This window comes from Siniperca chuatsi, linkage group LG5 (assembly GCF_020085105.1).
Source record: "Siniperca chuatsi isolate FFG_IHB_CAS linkage group LG5, ASM2008510v1, whole genome shotgun sequence".
Lineage (NCBI taxonomy): Eukaryota > Metazoa > Chordata > Actinopteri > Centrarchiformes > Sinipercidae > Siniperca > Siniperca chuatsi.
In genome coordinates, this window is record NC_058046.1 from 11290896 (window position 1) to 11306818 (window position 15923).

Below are 15923 nucleotides of genomic sequence, written 5' to 3' on the forward strand. Positions count from 1 at the left end.
TAACGCCTTCTTTACTCAGAATTAAATTTGATAATTTGCACTGAGACAGGCAATTATCATTTCTTGCTGTGAAAACCCTCTGGAGAGTTACCTGAGCTCCACGGGATCAAACACAGTCTGGATGTCATTAATGATGCTGGGGAGGTATTTCAATATTGCTCCCTGAAAAGGCAAAGAATCAGTCTCATCAGGCTGAAGGATGGGGATGTTTTTTATTATTTAGTGAAACAAGCCTCTCAGCAGAGCTTTTCCTCACATTACTGAGACTGCCAACATGGAACACACACTTATTTTGGAGTTAAACTGGAAAAGTTTTCAATGACTTGTCCATAACAGTGTAACACACTTTCACAGCTGGACTACTGCAGCTAAAAAATACTAAAAATGAAAATTAAAGCAACATCTTCATAGAGTCTGACTGGCTGCGTTTTAGTTTTATTTTCAAGCTAGAAAAGTTTTAAATGTTTCCACAAGATTTTCATTTCAATAAACAAAAAACAGCTACCAGAACATCAACCATTTTTCTTCCACTTACCTTTATCTTCACTCCCTCATCAAGTGGTCTGTCCATGAGAGTGTTGAAAGACAGGAAAACGGTGCGAATGGAGTTGAGGAAAGCATCCCCATCCTCACTGTTCCCGTAGAATCTGAGAATTAAGGCCAAGCATTGCATTACAAGAAGTCATCCTTTGAATATGAGAGTGAAAAGTGGATTCTTGTGTGGTTGCGCCTGTGATACCTGAGATAGAGGACCCGGGACTGCACGATAAACCTGAACAGGTACTTGAGAGCTTTGAGTGCTGCATAGAGTCTCTCAGTCAGGGCAGGTTCCTCAACATGGCCCACGTAGTAGTTAAGCACCTTGGTTAGCTTCCTGAGAAAGTGAATGAGTCAGGCATCAAGGTCTGCTGGTAATTTGGGTGTGGGTGGAGAAGAAGAGCAAAAGAAGCACTAAAAATAAACAGGGTGAAGGGGCGTGAGCAATCAAAGGTGGGAAATACAGAGTTGAGACTCACATGTAAGCCAAAGTGGCACTGAAGTGCTTGTTGATGTAGGTTTCCAGGACAGGGTTGAAGTGCTGGAATTTGATGTCGCCAATCAGTGTGATTATAAATACCTGGTTTTAAACAAGAGAAGGAAACAAAATCAGAGCCTTGTCCAAGTTGAATGTGTATTTATATATTTATATATATATATTATGTATATTTATATATATTTATATAGATATATTTACTATATGTATATATGTTATCACCCATTGACTATGGCATGACAAAAAACTAACCAAGGCATTGAACACCAGAGTATCATAGGTATCCTTTTCTGAGGTCTCCATCATGATGTTGAACAGGGCATCAAGAGTGTCCTGGAGAAACTGTGCATAAAACAGAAACCTGTTACAAAAGTGCCATTAAAAAGGACATTATACAGCATCTATAAAATATAGCAGCATATTACATATTCAGTGCAGCATTTATGATGCAAAGAGAACTCACTTTGACAATCTCCCCTCCCTCGACCTCCATCAGCCTCTGCAGAATCTGGTCCAGATCTTCAGGGTTAGACCTCCAGTTCAACAGGCCAAGTAAATCCACTGAAAAAAAAAGAAAAAATAAACACACATCAGTATACATTCAGTGGGAGCAACACCTCCTCTGTTACAACGTCAGTTAAGATAATTGTGTTAAAAGCCTGAAATTTCAATATAAACTTAATTAGATCCACATCAATCAACATCAACACATCAGCAAAATATTAGCAACACAGATCGGCTTAATTAATTTCCAGGCAATCTGGGGGGAGGAAACGATGGTGGCACTGTGCCTTTATCTGCTGTAGAAGCTGTGTCATTTGTTAAGGATGACTTGTGACAGGACATCTTTTAATTATCACAGAGTGGGAGATTGGAAGATTGGGAAAAATAGAAATGGTGCCCTACAGTACCGTTCTGAGTGAGTTTAGTGGAGCAGGTGAGCGAGGCGATCTGGAAGCTGTCTTTAGTCACAGGAATCACTCCTGAATGGTGGAACTGCTTCCCTGTTTGCTTCTCCTTTTCCTCCACTTCAGCCCAGGTTGCTGGCAAGGTGAGATAAACCTTTGCATCCTCTGCTTTTTTCACGTCAACCTAAGAAATTCATAAAATAGGGAATGAATCATGAAGCATATTGATCGATGGAGATCTAATTTCATATTTATTGATTGAGGAGATACTCATGCATAATCCATCTACCCACTGTCATCTCTTCAAGACACCGATTTTTGTGTAATTAGATAAAAACAATCTCCTTATTTTAAAAGATAAGTGCAGTGAATTAAATTTCATACAAAATAAAAATACAAAACCACAATCCTGGAACAGTACCTTATAGACGATAAGTTCATGCCTGCCATCTTTTAACGTGGTCCCATCTCCTTTCATGAGCCGGACGAAGGCCATACCAAAGGGCTTCTCCGATTTGTCCCTTGCTGAAGGATACACAGAAGCATAATCTGTATTTAACATGGTGGCAGGATTACATGTGGGTGTTTGCCATACAAATAAGGCATAGTCACTCACAGTCCTGGGAGGATCTGTGTCGAAACATCACCCTCAGGTGACAGCGGCACACGTCTTCAATGGGAATTGTCACCTTGCAGGAAGGACAGAAAAGTCAGGGGAATTAAGGAGACTAGGAATACAAGATTATACATATGGAAGAAATGCTATCTGGTGGGAGATTTGTATGAGTAGCACATTCTGTGCTAATATCTTCCCTAGAATATTATTTCATTATATTTAGCTACAGTAAATCCATTTGAAAAACTAATGAGAGAACATCAGCTATTGTGTTTGAAGCGCCGAGCTGCACACGTGGGTCCTTGACATGAGTTTACCTTCACTGTTTCATTCCAACAAGGCTGCTTCACCTGGTAGTAAATGACAGACTTGTACTCTGAAATGCCATCATAACCGGCCCCAGGAAATATCGCTTTCTATAGAAATTGAAGGGAAGAGATTATTTTACATGATAGTAACAAAACTCTGACAAAAAAGTACCATAGTTACAGCAATACAAGACAATGCTAGCATAGACAGTCACATAAACCTGTTAGGAAATAAAGAAACAAGACTAAGAGTCTACAGCCAAGCTACCAGCCCTTTCAGGCTGTACTGAGCTAAATGCTAATGTTAGCATGCTAACATGCTTACAATGGCTATGCTTACATGTTGATGTTTACTAGACATAATGTATACCATGTGCCATCTTAGTGTATCATGTTAGCATGCTAATATCTGCTAATTAGCATCCTACAGTTGTTGAGACTTCAGAGATTTCACTTAAAACCACAAATGTCAATCTCATGGAAGAGCTAGAGGAAAAGTCAGGGAATCACCAAAGTCAGGAGGATTCATAATTTGAGGACAACAAATGTTGTAGAAAATTTAATGGGACCAACCACCCGACAATGTCATCGAAAGAGCCATTCTGCTGCATGGCTAAAATGTACAATATTTTACAGCAAAATTACAAGAATTATTGTAAGAAGATGTTAGCATAGTTAATCACATAAAACTTAATTAGAAAAAAAACATATGAAGATAATTTGTTGCATTCACTGGCCTATTTTACCTCCATGGGATTGCCTTCATCATCGTGCACACTCAGTATGACCTCTACATTTTTTGGGGTCTTCTTTTTACCACGGTCAAACTCTCCCTGCAGCAAGGTTATGTAAATATCATTCCTCACGTTTCCTGGAGAAAGAACAACAGATGATCAGGTGGATGTGCCAAGAATTTCTGAACCCTTCTCACAGCTTTGTAAGCAATTAAAATGAACATGACCATGGCATATGTAGAGCAATGCCCAGCAAGAAAGACTTCAATTCACCTGGGAGGATGATTTCTGGAAAGCCCATTTTCCTGACGATAGCCGTGCTGCGGTCCACAACGTGGGGGTAGTCCTTCCTGACATGGGTAAGATCCCCTGGGAGGAGCTTCAGGGTCACAAACAGCCCTGCAAGCAAACATGTAAAGAAATTCAATGAGGCAGACACCAAAAGTACACACCCTGTAGACCCCTCACACATCATTTATTTCCCTCAAAACAAAAAGGTCAATTTAGAGTGATCCTCTGAAATCACAGGGGAACACACTGTCTGTGTGTGAGCACTTCATATTACCCTGGCCTTTGTGATTGACCTCCCGTGTGGCAATGACTTTGTTGAAGACAGCAGTGAGCGGTTCATTCTCTCCTATGACTCGAGATGGGATGAGCGGAGACATGATGAGCTGCCTCTGACGGATGTAGGTTTCCATAGCTATCCTGGGAGAGAAGCATCGGGTTGAGTATAAGAAATCAGCTGCCAGCATCTCTGACAGGTGACAAACAAATGGACAGAGGAGCTGCAAAAGCAATGTCAGGCTTTCTGGATCTCTTGACAAGTCAAGAGGCACCATTATCCCTCCCTACACCCCACTTACCTCAAGTGACAAACATAAAGCAAAGTAACAGAGTGCTAATACTATACCAAGCGTGTACTTTTTTTAGGACTCATATGTGTGCCCCTTAAAATATACAATTTAATTAGTAGCAGTTAAAACAGATCAAAGACTCATATTTTTACAGTCTTCTCGTTCAAATGCACTGTATAAGTACACATAGCCAGCGGGGCATCAATAAGTCTTGGGGACCAAATTGAGTTACAAGCCTTTTCTAATGAACTGCGTAACCGTCAGACATGTTCATCAACATGCTCATCGTGTAAATTCCCACATGCAAAATATTTCGGCCAACTGTTCTTCAATCTTTCAAACGAAATGTTTCATTAATCTCAGCAATTTGGTACTGTCATAACAAGAAGAGTCTACAGCCATGCTAACACCACTATGAGGCTGTACTTTAAGCTAAATGCTAACATCAGTATGCTAACATGCTGATGCTACAAAGGTATAATGTTTACCATGTTCACCATCTTAATTTAGCATGTTAGCATGCTAACATATGCTAATAAGCACTAACACAAAGTACAGCTGAAGTTGAATTCTGTCATCCCTAGAAATGACCAAATAAAGAATTGATAACAGATTAATCTTTAAATTCAATTACAGTCCAGTAGACAACATGCCCATTCTGAATTTTTTGTGCAACTTATCACATTTTCTAATTTAGTTTACAGGTGCAACTCAGTGTTATTTACTCAATGTTGTTATCAAAAATAATACTTGTTTCATTGTTCATTGGACAATTCATTTAGAATTACCTTTTTATTAATTTGTAATTATCCAGTTCATGATTAACAATGGCAAATAAGTCACTCAGTGTTAATAAAATATAAATTCATTTGTCAAGGCTGGAAAGCTTAACAAAAGTTCTGTAGTACAATTTTGTGAGGAACACACTTGGAGAACTAGCATTTACTGAAGAGCAGAAAATTACATGTCCAGGAATCGTTTAGTCTTGTTTACTTAGGAAACATTACATATGTGCAAACAGAAACTATGCTTGAAAAATGTAATAAAAATCCACATTTAATATTTTAAATAATCATCCAAACATTTGATGAGTCCTGATAACTGCTCTATCCTACAAAAACATGTTTTTTTTGTCTGTACCTCCTCAAGAAGACACAGTGAACTGTGACACAGTGAGAAGAGACAACTAGAGGTGCAACCTTAGAAAATTTTGGTTTAGATGTCAAAAATCATTCAAGATATTTTTGGGGCTCCTCCATCTAGGATCCCTGTGAATGTATTACCGTCCTCATCCCCCCATTGTGCAGGTGCTGTGAAAACGTGGCCTTGAAGCCCGTCTCTGAGAAGAGCTAACACTCAGGGTTGCAAAAAGTTTTTATATTTGTCCTTGAAATGCAACATAGGAAAAGTTGAATTGCATCCTTGAAAAATATGTGATTGAACACAGTAAGCAAATATAATTTGAGTCCTATTCCAATTCCTTTCCATTATTTGTGCTCAATAGTGTAACGTTACAAAACAAGGTTGAGCCTGTTAACAGTATAAGAAGTGTGACAGCATCTAAAGACTCACTGCTGAAAAGGGATGAAATGCTGTTTGTCCTCATCGTCTGCTTTGCCATGGGCGATATCTGTAATGTCCATCACTGCAATGAAACAGGGCTGTTGTCAAGGATAAGCTCATTCATCAGATGGAATGCAATTTTTTTGTTATTGTAAAAACAACAGAAAAATAGGAATTTCCTAGTTTTTATACTTCTATAAGTTAATTTACTCACCATAACTCTGCAAACTGTAATTTCTACTTTTAAAACAGAAGCTGAGCCAGGTGTTGGATCTCACTCACCTGTTGCCTGGCACGGCAGACAGCCAGCACAGTAAAACAGATTGAGGGTTCTTGATCTCCAGGTTGCAAATGCCTCTGAATTGTTCATTCCACCCAGCTCTTTTCCTAAGTTGTTTTTTTTTTCCTGGCTAAGAATAATGTGACTTCTGAGTTAAACGTTCTTTCTGACTCTGGTTTCAGTCCATTTGCTGGAACAGCAGAGGAAACCATTTCTCATCAAATCCACTAATCATCTGGCCAAAAACACGGGTGCTAAACCAATTTCCACCGACTCCTTTGCCAAGGCAGAGCGGAGGCATTTTCTAGGTCAGGAAGCAGGTGTTCCCATTTCATTCACTACATGGGTCTTTCATTTCTACACCTCAGCAGAACTATTCATTCAACTATAGCACCGAAGAGGAGTGGCATATTTTGTTGAATTGACTTTTGTATTGCTTAAACAAATATTAGGACATTTGAAAAGTAGCTCACCAGCCACACCAAATGGTCTCCTCAGTCCTCCAGTGTGTTTCTTGCCCTCTTTGAGCTCCATGCTGCCCACTCTGATGATCTGACACACCAGGAAGAGTCGCTGCCTCATCAAGTCACTGCTGCTCAGGTCCTGGACGCAAAGGACAACCACAAAGATGATTTATTATGGCATACTGAGTGATAAGGTGCATTGCATACAAAAGGCAGTGGACTGTGTGTATCACCAGCCTGTTACTATGTGCATTCATATGGCCAGAGCTGCAGACCAGATGGCAAATATTACAGGATTGAAGCATGCAGTAAAACCCTCAAACATATCACATTTCCAGCATCTTTATGTGTTTATTTTTCTGGATGGGTTTTAAGTCAAAGCAGTCTTGACTTGTGTGCTTTGAGGAAGTAAATATAACAATAAAATTTCAGCTCTTTGCCTTGATGAATGTGGTTTTATCACATCCTGAACCACTAATTCCTGGTGGCACACATGCCAATTAACACAATAACATGTTTGCGGGGAACTGCTGACAGTGTCATAAACAGAAACAGCAGCATAATAATGGAGGCAAATGTATTCAAATTTTCAAAGATGTGCCATGAATGTGAGCCATTCAGTGAAACTTGCGGTAAATTAGGAGTGATCCAAGAGCAAATTGTCTTCTTTGTCACAGATTTCAGGCAGCATTTGGAGTGTTTAAATCCGAAGCAGAGGGAATGCAGTCAGTGGGTTGGGATTCAGTTACCGTGAATAGCGCTGGCAGGTTGTTGAGTTTTTCAATTTCTTTAGGCATCCCCATACTGTCCCAGCGCACCAGGAAGTTCTCGCTGCATGAATTTAAATAAGAATCACAGTTAGATATCACATTGTCTAAGGCATCAGGAGAAATAGAAAAACGTAAGAGTAACTAATGTAAAAACTCTTAGGCATTATTTTATCTATCTGATAAAAGTGTCAAGAAAATTCTAAGATGCTTGCACATTTGGAATAACAATAATGTGAGAGTCTATTGATCCCTATAGACCTTTCTCATAGCGGACATTTTGACTTGCCAAACACTCAAACAATATTTTCTGCTTGCTGGATTCAAAAATTAAATTCTGTGCCCTGTGACTCTTCAAAGAGTTTGATATTTTTTGGACCAACAGACCAATGCAAAAAAACCTACAATAACAATGACTTAAATGACTTGCTGGTTGCAACTGAAATCATCGGAGAAAAAGGTAATGAACCAAAATTGACGAATAACCTCAGCTTGATAATTCATTGTGGAATTAAGAGAAACGTGAGGAGCAAACCTGATGAATTCAGACTGGTCAGGGTCATACAGAGACATGAGCAGCTCAGCATCTTCTCCAATGTTGCATACAAAGTTCTTCAGGTTCATGAGTAGACTGTAGGTGTGCACCGTACTGAACAGGGTCTGACGCCTCATTTCCAGGTTTTGTAGCCGCGTCTGCAGAAAAGCAAGGACATGCATGGACACAGATATTATTTGAAATTTGACAGCTACTATGGAAAAAAAAAAGTCACTGACAGTATGAAAAAATCAAAATCATGCCTTCTCTTCTTGTATCCTGTCATCAACAATGCGGGAAGCGGTATCGTGTGCCCGGAACAGACTGACCGTACTGGTCCAGTCAGGATCCAGTGTGTTTCCTGCTTCATCTCGTACCACCAGGTCCAAGCCCAGAATCCTGAGGAGCACAGAGAATCAAACAGCATCAGTTGAGTTTACAGAGACATGACTCAAGCAAATAAAATTTTACAATGGTGTTTATGTCACAAGGCATTTCATTGCAGTACAAGGCAGCAGGATTCATACCGGTTTCCATAATCAATCTTTGCCGTAACTTTCTTTCTGAGCTCCACAAGGTCATCCTTAGGCAGCGTTCCCGACACTATCTGAGATCGATATTCGATGAGGCTGTAGGCCATCTGCTGAACAACCCTGAACAGGTTTGTCTTGTTCGCCTGTCAGACAAACATGTATACACTTATAAGAATACATCCTTCAGAGGAATGAAACAAAACAAAAATGAGTCAAAGTTGTGTGAATCAGAGAGGTGTACAAGACTGTGTGTACCAGAAACAGAAGGGCTGATAAGAGAGAGGCAATCTACACATACCACGTAGAGCTTGTGCCATATCTGTGTCCATTCCCTCAGAGTAGCCCCGAGCTCCAGCACCAGGGGTAAATCTGCAGGAATAATTACTTCCTGCTGGCTACCCGCCACAAGAAGAGAATAATATGATATTGGAAAAGTGGCTCATCACTCACAGATCATGTCATATAATTTGGACAGACTCAAGTGCATTTCTATACATGATAAATAGTTGGATGGTTTCCCCTACACAGCCAAGAAAAGCATTACTGAATCCTCACTTATGATAATTACAAGTGTACTGCTATGTTATTGGAAAATGATATGGCAAGGCGGCAAACCAAAAGCAAAGTAGATTATCATCTTGGTGATAAGTTTACTGATATGTGATCTCACCCTATTCCCTCGACCGTAGCCTCCTTTAAGTTGATGTAGGAAGCTGGGAATATGCCCTGAGAAACAATGAGGAAATATCAGTATATATACACATTACAGCATAGGTTAAAGGATAATAGAGTACTAATGATGCCATTACCTTCTGTGATTTCTTGCGTAGCGTGTAGCCCCTATACCAGCCTGAGGAAATATCAATTAATAGAGAAACACATTACAGTGAGGGAGAGGCAGTGGACGAGACAGGAGTGATGACAGGCCACCCTGTCAGGAGGACAATGTGGTAGACTAATTTACATTATTATGCATAGCATATTGAGCGCCGGTTAGTTCAACATTTCATTTAAGTTCCTGTGCCAACTTGCTTTAGAGAGGGAAATGAGGGATGTGTCAGGGCCTGTTGTGCGTTCAGGCTCACTCACCTTCCAGTTTCTCAAGTATGTGCACCGTGTCCCCCACCTGTAGACACAGCTCCTGCTCTCCACTGGGATCATAATTGTAGATTGCTGAAAGACGAAGCAGGACTGTCTCATTATGAGAAACACACACAACATTCAATAAAAACTGTTAACAAAGAAAAGATTTCGCCTGACAGTTTGACTGACGAGTTTTGTTCCTCCTCAAGGTCCAGTGGATTAAGAAAACCCCCAAATCCCTTTTCAATCACTCATTGCACAGAGGAGCAAGTCTGTTTTTAAAAACGTTCTAGATCAGAGGTTTACAGTTTCTCCCAGGAAAAAGAAACCAATTCAACCTCCTTGTCGCAGAACTTGGACTCGCGAGCATAGAGGATCTTGATCTTTGATTTATTCCTCATCTTACTGCTCTTTCTAACAGCAGGCTGAGTGTTTGTGCAGCAGAACTGTGTGACTCAAACCTTTAAAGCATTTTGACGATTCTTAATTGAAACAGATGCCCTGAGGCTGTGTTTAACGTTCCAGTAAATGGGACTGTGCTGCAGCAGGTAGCTTCAGTGTCAAAAGTGAGGAGCAGAGCTATAAAGGCAATGGCATCACATCCTCCATATATTTCTGATACCGTCATACCAACATGACCTTTGGTCAATAGTCAGGTTGTGTTTCTGCCAGCTGGCTCACCTGCGAGCCCTGCCCTTTCCTACACTCAGTTTATTAATCTAACAGCTTTCCTGGAGGCGACTCCTGTCTTTCCTTTGTAACTCTCAAACTAGGACAAGTATCGGAGGGATCGCACAAGAATACGTCTGCGAGCACATATGTACACACACACACACACACACACACACACACACACAAAACCAGACAGAGGCTGCAAAAGAGAAACCTTGGCAAACAACACTGTAGCAAAGGTCTTTGTCATGACTTGAGGGAGCTGAAATAGCGCACAGCCACTTATTCTCATAGCGAGATAGAGGAACTATGAGCAGAGCTCTGCCCTGACTTGCATGGTGATAATGCTTGTTGCTGGAGGCTAGATTTCACAGCACGCTTCAACTGGCTCAGCTTATCACACCTCAGTCTGAATACCAAAACTTGACTTGACTGAATGTGACTACCCTTTTCTTTCCATGACTTCCTCCTAACTGATAGATTTTTCTAGCTTTCCATAAACACACTTTCCAAGACAGACATCTCCACAGAGAATCGTTTTTTAGTCTGAGTTTGGGTTTAGGTCAGACCCATGCCGGCTATGTTGTTATGTTGCACAGGTTCACGTGAATGACGCCTTACTGTGATATCCTCATCCAGTCATCAAATGGAAAAACAAATACTGAAACCTAGATGGGTTCAGAAACACTGCGATACCAATGACACTTTTCTTTGCTCTCACCAGGAAATTATTTGTGCAACCAGAAAAATATCGACTGAAACATGCACCGAAGAAATGACATCTGCCTCTGGTCATGCCGAGAGTGACAATGGTCCATTCACCAACTTGACACAGTGTCCGGGCCTGGCAACAGCATGGCAATATGCCAATGGCAGGAACCCAGTTGAGCATGTTGTGATGCCACACCGTCTAAACTAAAGGCAACAGTCTGGGCCTTGGGCCTTCGCAGCTCATCAGTACAACTTTGAGACACAATGTCTTCCTCTTAAACTTAAAATACTGAGCCTGTAGCTGCTGTTGTAAATTCCAATAAAACCTCTATCTGTGTAGGTTGAAGTTAATGCGCATACTAATTTTAAATCAAAGTCAGCCTGATTCACCCTAAAAGATTTATCATAGAAGTGGATTAGCCAACAATTAAAGAACACTACAGCTGAACAGTTTGAGCAGCTGCTGGCAGCTCATCAAACTTAACACAATTCAATGAGAATATATTGTTCTCATCACTGACTGGGTGTGAAAGTGAAACAACTATTTCAAGTTACAGAAAAATAGGTCCACTGAATGCATTCTGATTCTCAGCAGGAAAACCCTCATCTAATACATAAAATAACAAAAGGCAGTAATGGGGCAGACATAAGCCAATGCTGCAGAAACAGACTGATTTAACAAAAATGACAATCACAGTTTTCACTTTTAAAATAACATTTAAAATATTAAACTATTCAAAACATAAATAATCACAATAAAATAGCGATTAATGTTATGAAATGCCATTCAGTATCATATATCTCTTATAAGACTCATATTCAAGAAAACTAATTTCAAGTGCTACCAATGTATGGAGAGGTACAGTATCTCTACAAAAATCCATTAGGTAAAAGCAAGTCTATTAAAGTTTGTTTTTGAGCCAATTCTCCTCAGGCAGGATGTTTCAAAACATAAAGGCCTCGGTAGAAAAGACTTTTGCCTCCCGTCTACTGTCTAGACGGCCAGAAGCAATCTGTAGCTCTTAAAAATTTGCTCCAGCTAATAAGTCCTTATAGGTTATCCATAAATCTTAAAGTTAATTCTCATGTTCAAAGCTAATAGTGCAAAAAAGGATCAAATTAAATCATCAGTGTGGGCTCATCTTTTAATTCTGGTTAAAAAACCCTGCTGCAACATTAAAAAGAAAGAAAATTACAATTGCCTTATCTGAAGAAGAAAAAAGCACCAACATCTTTCTCCAGGTTTGTAAAGAATTACTCTGAAATTATGTCTGAGTTTTAAAAGTCATGAGTGACCAACCATCTGGTCAGTTCATCAAAACTGAGAACAAGGTCAACACTTATCTCACCAGCAGCAATCAGGTTTGACATTGCAAGATGGGAAAATAGGGATGCACTGACTTGTGATCTATGGAGGCTGCAAATCTCAACAGCTTTAGATTTGTTTAGCAAATAAGACGCCCACGAAGCATGTAACACCTGCAGAGCAACAACTTTAAGCTGTTCATCTTTTTAAGGAAAAATGTTTGTTATTTATTGCATAATATTACAGAGCGGAAGTTGTGGCCGAGTACTTGAAACCCTTTTCACACAACCACAGTGAGTACAAGCAAGTCAGGCTTTATGACAGTGAATGGCAGTTCCTTAAAGAAAACTCAAGGTGCTTGCAGGAGGCTGTAGTGTTGCTTGTAAGCAAGTATAAGGCATTATAATCATTATGAGTACATTATTATACACACACACACACACACACACACACACATACATTTATCTGATGAAAGGGGAAAGTTTCTCTGTGCTCACCTTAGATCTGAGGTTACAAAGTTTATTTATGAGCATGAGTTGTAACATCACAACTTTGGAGGCCAATCATGGCCCAATATGCAACTTACTCAAGTGTGATGTGGACACCTCAAGCCTCCAGTACACTGAGAGTGTACTTGACAGTGAAGTAGGAGACATCTTGGAACCAGCTGTTTAACTTTATAAATGAAACATATTTGAATATTCAGAGATATGGACTTTTCAATGAAGGAATAGAAGCAGACCTGCTTTTAAGACTAGTTTATTGATTTTTTTGTGGAAAAACCCTATCAGACACAAACTATTATATATTCAGTACACAGTATTTTTATATATCTTCAAACATTTGTGGAGGGGTTCTTTAAAGAGTAATTCACCACTTCACCATTGCACTCCTATAACATTGTCGGACTTGTGATGTACAATTTAAAAAAAAAAAAAGAGGATCAAAATCAATGCAGCAGAACCAGAGGTATCGTGCTTTTTATTCCACATATTCTTCCTTGTCAAATCCTGGGACCTACATTACCCACAATGCAACTCAACTCCCACCAGTTCAGATGGAGATTTGGGTGTGTTATTCTAGTAGCAGCTAATGTAGACTCAAGCCGCTAGCCTCAAGCAGAGCTCAAGCTTTAATGACAAGAGGGCTACAGAGGTCTGGGAAACTCCACACCAATATTGTTTTCATTTTCAATCTTGTAGTCTTCAGCACCAACTGACTGACTCAAGTGACATCACTTGAGGCAATTTATCAGCTTTCACGCAGCTCTGTCTGGATACATAAAAGGCTAAGTAGGCAAATACAACTTTGTTCACATGTGCAGTAGAACTCCCAAAGACCTGTAAACAGACTTTAAGTTAGACTTGGAGTTCCCCTTTAACTTCTTGGATTAAGGTTATTCAGTGAGGGCATCAGTTGGCCACAAATGTGTAATGTTGTTCATGTAATCTGACAATAAAAAAGGCCAGCTCTATCTGGGGCTTTGTTAAAATTCATGTAAGCATTTACATGACTGCTCATTAAGGAGACCTTGCCCTGAAACCTAAAAAAGCCTGGGGATGTCATCATGGATGCAAATAATGTTTTTTTTTTTTTTTTAAAACAGAGATGCCATAAATTAACCTAACCAGGGAGTGCACATGTTCGTCACCTGCTGATTTCAATGCTGCATTTAAATCTCTAGTGCAGTGCTTCTCTTCAGGATGTAAAAATTAGGAAGCTATCCTATTATGATGGTGTCACAAATTCACCATTAAAGATTGTGATATCTTAAGCCCCATATTATCCACATTTCCCTGTTAGCTAGCATGATACTTCTGATATTATCAGAAACCTTGCGATCTCTTCTTTCATCCCAAAATGTAGTTGCCTGTATTTGGGCACAGCCTGTGTTGACTAATCGGATTAAAAATGTAAGACCTTGTACAGGGTCCGATGGCATTTTAAGGATTAAGTACAGTGTTAGTGACTCCTGCCATGTTTCTGAGGCGAATGGCAGGAGAATGGCACAGTCTACACAATCACGCAGTTTTGAACGCCATACTGGGATCTAAAAGGATTAACACAAATATATATACACGTACATATATAAGCAAGAGAGGAGTGTTTGTGCTGCAGAGCATTACATACCCACCTGAATTTTTGGGTTAAAAAGGCCTCTAGTCACAACAGCAACAGGGCACAGAAGGTGAGGATCCAGGTGAGAGCAGATAGCCAGGGTATTTTCACTCCTGGGCTCTGATTCACACATACTCCAGAAAGACTATACACTAGGTGTATTCACTATCCCCACATGCAGGGTTTTCCTCATGTGTTACACATCTGCTGCACACCAGGATACACTGTCTGTAAAGGTGCCTGTAGCTTTAAGCACAGATTTAGTGGTGAGTCAGTCCGTAACCAATGACCAGCCAACCTGTGCTGGCAATAAAGCCATTACAGTAAAACTGAAAGGAATTTCTAATAGAGCATACCTCTATTTCTAATAGAGGCTGATTTGCCTTGAAGGCGTGGAGGACTACCTGATAGCAGGAACATGCATACACTGTAGTTTACAAGCCCACAAACACACACACATATACATGTGACAGGGGCCACACCTTATTGCAAACCATTGCAGTCCAAAAAATTTTTAAAAAAATGGCCAGACTATAAAGTTGTAAGAAACACAAAAAGTGCTTGATAGCCTCAAAAGACAGACACAGTTAAACCCTATGTAAGTGTAGCCAAGCGACACTGACAAACTATGCAAATTATATTCTCTTATCTGACATGCATACAGTACAGTCACAGAAGTGGCTCCCATGTGGGGCCCTGCAGGAGTCCTTGAGGGGGGCTTCAAGGGACCTTCCAGCAAAACGAGAATTCATTTAAATTCACTGTAACTTCAACAAGTCGGCTCAGTGAGATTAAGCACAAGAATGACTGGTATGCTCATTGAACTCTTGGTTCTTTTCCATTTTTCCTCACCACCTATTATGGACAGTTATACAAGTAATTTCTTACTACAACTAAATATCTAGAGTCTCTTGGAAATCAAGGAGGGTAAATATCGAGTTCCCTGGAATAAAAATCAAAGTTTGTGAAACCCAACTACAGTGTTTATACCCGTCATGTACCAACAAGAACAAAGTCGCCAGTAACTTGTGTTTCCCAAGTTCAGAGTCCCCTTTGCCTAGAAGTTAGTTTAGTTGCTGGGAGTTCACTCGGCGAGCTTTCCGCTAGCAAAACACGCGTAGCTACATTTAGGCACTTACCGACTCCGTACTTCTCTTTTTTGGTAGGAATCCAACGGGTCATTGCGGGGGAAGATGTAGAAGTTTGCTGAATAAATAAATAACTATGTACAATTACTAAACGAGGACGGGCGGTGCACTCCTGCTCGTCCCGAAGTCTACAGTTCCGCCATCATGACTTGTAAACGGGGAGGGCAGAGGAGGGCACACACGGCTGGGAGAAGAGAGAAGAGGATAGGCGTGAACCGTGAGCCTCCCGAACTACCCCCACAACAACAACCCAAATCCACAGACACTCATTTCATCAAGGGTTTGTC

General features: G+C 40.2%; 1 protein-coding gene across 2 annotated transcripts in view; it reads right to left on the reverse strand.

Annotated features, from left to right (window-relative positions):
- Positions 1–15923, reverse strand: part of dock5 (dedicator of cytokinesis 5) — a 29171-nt gene extending 13248 nt beyond the window's left edge. For both annotated transcript variants that reach the window (XM_044197023.1, XM_044197022.1), the window contains exons 1-24: positions 15628–15923; positions 9688–9771; positions 9408–9448; positions 9269–9324; positions 8897–8993; positions 8593–8741; positions 8329–8464; positions 8066–8223; positions 7513–7594; positions 6773–6902; positions 6029–6101; positions 4165–4307; positions 3873–3998; positions 3612–3736; positions 2875–2973; positions 2558–2630; positions 2363–2466; positions 1945–2125; positions 1497–1594; positions 1286–1375; positions 1017–1117; positions 740–874; positions 536–647; positions 92–162 (exon numbers count right to left, since the gene is read on the reverse strand). In XM_044197023.1, coding sequence (XP_044052958.1) covers positions 92–162; positions 536–647; positions 740–874; positions 1017–1117; positions 1286–1375; positions 1497–1594; positions 1945–2125; positions 2363–2466; positions 2558–2630; positions 2875–2973; positions 3612–3736; positions 3873–3998; positions 4165–4307; positions 6029–6101; positions 6773–6902; positions 7513–7594; positions 8066–8223; positions 8329–8464; positions 8593–8741; positions 8897–8993; positions 9269–9324; positions 9408–9448; positions 9688–9771; positions 15628–15670 — 2507 coding nt within the window. In that variant the 5' untranslated portion in view covers positions 15671–15923. The remainder of the gene's footprint in view (positions 1–91; positions 163–535; positions 648–739; positions 875–1016; positions 1118–1285; positions 1376–1496; positions 1595–1944; positions 2126–2362; positions 2467–2557; positions 2631–2874; positions 2974–3611; positions 3737–3872; positions 3999–4164; positions 4308–6028; positions 6102–6772; positions 6903–7512; positions 7595–8065; positions 8224–8328; positions 8465–8592; positions 8742–8896; positions 8994–9268; positions 9325–9407; positions 9449–9687; positions 9772–15627) is intronic.